Here is a 3,645-nt window from a genome sequence, read left to right on the forward strand (position 1 = left end):
CACCCTGGACAGGCCTGTGCCCAGTGAGCTCCACTCACTGCTGATCCCTGGCACACACTGTCCCTGCAGGTCCCCCGTGTTCTGCTGGCAGCTCCCAAGTCCCTCTAGAAGAACATTCCCCTGCCATCAGCCCTGGCACAAGCTGCAGAGCCCCAGGAAGGTTCATCACAGACCATTCACCATCTGGTGGGCACTGGCCACCAACAAGCAAAACCTGAAGCACACCCGAGTCTCTTGAAGGCCACACTGGGACCCTGATCTCATCCCACTGAGCCCTGGGAGAACAAGGAACACAGGCAGCCTCTTTAGAGTCTGGTCCTTGGGCCTGTTCCTGACAGTGACTGTGGAGGGAGAGCAAAGCCTTCCTGCAGTGCCTTCAGGAGATGTCCTTTGCTGATGGAACTGCTGTGGCGGAGCCCAGCTGTGTCCCAGCAGTGCCCATGGCCTGTCCCTGCCTGTGACACGCAGCAGGACTCGCACCACCCGGACAGAGCTGTTGGCCTTACACCATCACAGCGGCTCCAAAGGAGAGAGTGGAAGTAATAAGAGAGGAGCTCTGAAAAGACCAAGCTCTGCTGCTCCCTGGCTGTGCTGCTCTGCTGGGACTCTTCCCCCCCAATGCCTGCAACACTGGCCCTGCCCTCCAGCTTCAGGGATGGACTCAACCAAAGGATCTCGAACAGACACCTTGCTGATGGGTCCTTTATTTAATGTGAATACCCACAGAGCAGACTCCTTATTGACACAGTCCCTGCCAACAGTCACATTCAGCCTGTAAACAGTGAATAAGATGCATAACAATATCTTTTGGGTACAACCTTAACATATGAGAAGAAAAAAAAGCCACCAAAACCACCACCACCAAAACAACCTGAGAAGGCAGGCTGGGCCTCTAATGATTACACTTTAGCCTATGGAGCTGAAAACAGGCAGGTTTTTGCTTCTGGAAAGCATCCAGTCATCACTTTCCTCAGGGCGTCCCTGAGCTCCTGGTTCCTCAGGCTGTAGATGAGGGGCTTCAGGGCTGGAGGCACCACCGAGTACAGAACTGGCAGTGCCAGGTCCAGGGATGGTGAGGAGATGGAGGGGGGCTTCAGGCAGGCAACAAAGCCAGTGCTGAGGAACAGGGAGACCACGGCCAGGTGAGGGAGGCACGTGGAAAAGGCTTTGTGCCATCCCTGCTCAGAGGGGATCCTCAGCACAGCCCTGAAGATCTGCACATAGGAGAAAACAATGAACACAAAAGAACCAAAAGTTAAACAGATGGAAAACACAACAAGCCCGAGCTCCCTGAGGTGGGATTTGGAGCAGGAGAGCTTGAGGATGTGTGGGATTTCACAGAAGAACTGGCCCAGGGCATTGCCCTGGCCCAGGGGCAGGGAAAATGTATTGGCCGTGTGCAGGAGAGCGTAGAGAAAGGCACTGGCCCAGGCAGCTGCTGCCATGTGGGCACAAGCTCTGCTGCCCAGGAGGGTCCCGTAGTGCAGGGCTTTGCAGATGGACACGTAGCGCTCGTAGCACATGATGGTGAGGAGGAAATCCTCTGCTGAGAGGAAGAACAGAAAGAAAAACACGTGAGCAGCACATGCTGAGTAGGAGATGTGGCTGGTGCCCCAGAGGGAATTGTGCATGGCCTTGGGGACAGTGGTGCAGATGGAGCCCAGGTCGGTGAGGGCCAGGCTGAGCAGGAAGAAGAACATGGGGCTGTGCAGGTGCTGGCCGCAGGCTCCGGCACTGATGATGAGGCCGCTGCCCAGGAGGGCAGCCAGGGAGATGCCCAGGAAGAGGCAGAAGTGCAGGAGCTGCAGCTGCCGCGTGTCTGCCAATGCCAGCAGGAGGAAGGGGCTGATGGAGCTGCTGTTGGACACTCGCCGTGTCTGGCCATGGGGACCTGTTCATGGAGAAGTCAGTGACAGCTTAAGGGAAACGTCTCTCAGCAAAATCAAAGACATGCCCCACAAATCCTTCTCCTGTCACACACTGACACCTTATGGGGATTCAGAGTGTGGCCACAGAGAAGGGCTTTGGCTGGCGTGGGGCCTTGCGAGAGACGGGGCGGGCCGGGGCCGTGTCTGGCAGGAGGCGAGACAAAGAGCAAGAGGCGAGACAAAGAGTAGGATAGTTAATGGGAGATTGGGCGAGGAGATGGTAATCTGTAGCCCTTGGAGATGTAAAACATAGAACCTTAGGAGCTGAAGTTTGTAGCTGCTGAACTGCTGGTTTGAACAGTATATAAAGATGGGACTTGTGCGATAGAATTTGGCTTTGCATTCAGCCGGCCAAGTCCGTGTTCGATCACCGACAACACCCTTCTGTTTTTCTAGCAGATCTTCCTTCAGCTCCAGCCGCAGCCCTGGTTGGTGCTGGCTGAGTGTGACATGAGTTTCAGGGCAGTTGCTCCGGGGGTTTTTATAATTCAGCCTTGCTGTGCAGAAGTGGGAGGGGGACAGGGACCTGTCCTGGTGTTCCACTTTGAAAGCCCAGCTAACACAAGGGCACTCCCAGGGCCCAAGAACAGGAATGGCAAAAGCTGTTAAAGTGTTCTAGAGGTTTTTATAGCTCCTCTTCATCTCCCCTGCTGACTGTTTTTGGATGTCAGAAACACTCAGCATTTCTGCTGCCCTCGGGGAGAATAGAGCGAGTTCTGTGAGGCAAGGTGGTGAGTGGAGAGTGAGGGGAGCTGGTCTGTCACTCTGTCCTGTTCCAAGATCCTCTGGCCTTTCACCCTTCTCAGACAGAGGATAATCACCCTCCCATATTTCCCTTAAAAACCATCCCAATGCTGCTGAGAGCAGATCGATCCACCACAGCCCATCAAATGTCCATCCCCTTCTCGAGCTCTCAGCCCCACACTGGTAGCCAAATACACACATGGCTCGTTTCACCAACCCAACAGCCCTTTCTCCATCATAAAACTTTTGTGTCTCACTGTGGGGCTTTCAGGTAACACCAAGATGCTACACGACCTGTTTGCGCCCTGGAGGCAAGCTCAGAGCTTAGGGGGAATCCTCAAGAAGAAAGCCAAGTGTCCTAATGATGGCATTGGATGTAGGGAGATGGAGCTCCTTCCCTGGCTGCATTGCCCACAGCCGGGCTCTGGGGCCAGCGTCACCCTGAGCCAGCTGTGCCCCCTCCCAGAGCCCCCAGGGCCGGGCAGCTGCTCCCAGCCCTGTGCTCTGCAGAGGGAACTGGGCCCGGGGCTGCAGAGCTGCCCCACGGCTCTGCTGCAGCTCTGCCTGCCCAGGAGGGGCTTCACGCCTTGGACCCCCGGCCCTGAGGGCAGAGGCTTGGCTGAGGGAGAGAGGAGGGGAGGGGGCTTGTTCAGAGGGAGGGGCTGCACTCGAGGGCATCCTGTGGAGGTCTCTAAGCTCTCCCTGCCACAACATTTCTGCCTTTTGTTTTCTCTCATTGCCTGATCTTCTCTCTGCTTGCTGAAGATCTTCCTCCTGGAGGTGTTTCCCTGTGCCTGACCTCTTCCTGCCAGCACTCACAGACCCCATATCTCTGTGCACTCTCCTTGGCCCTACAGAAACCTGCCTGTGTGCAGGGCACTGGCTGGGGACAGGTTCTGTTTGCAGCTGGGAGAAAGGACAGCTCAGACTGAGCCCGGTGGGTCCAGCAAAGGTGATGCCGGTGCGGTGCATG

At 56.0% G+C, this 3,645-nt stretch overlaps 1 protein-coding gene across 1 annotated transcript; it reads right to left on the bottom strand.

The window, feature by feature from the left end:
* Nucleotides 1-911: 911 nt before the first annotated feature.
* Nucleotides 912-1,859, bottom strand: LOC309585584 (olfactory receptor 14J1-like; the record flags this gene model as incomplete). The annotated part of the gene is made up of 1 exon (XM_082303532.1): nucleotides 912-1,859. Exon 1 carries the CDS (start codon nucleotides 1,698-1,700, stop codon nucleotides 912-914), a length of 789 nt encoding a protein of 262 aa, XP_082159658.1. The 5' UTR covers nucleotides 1,701-1,859.
* Nucleotides 1,860-3,645: the final 1,786 nt, after the last annotated feature.

Source organism: Coloeus monedula, assembly GCF_965178545.1.
Source record: "Coloeus monedula genome assembly, contig: HAP1_SCAFFOLD_73, whole genome shotgun sequence".
NCBI classification, from domain to species: Eukaryota; Metazoa; Chordata; class Aves; order Passeriformes; family Corvidae; genus Coloeus; species Coloeus monedula.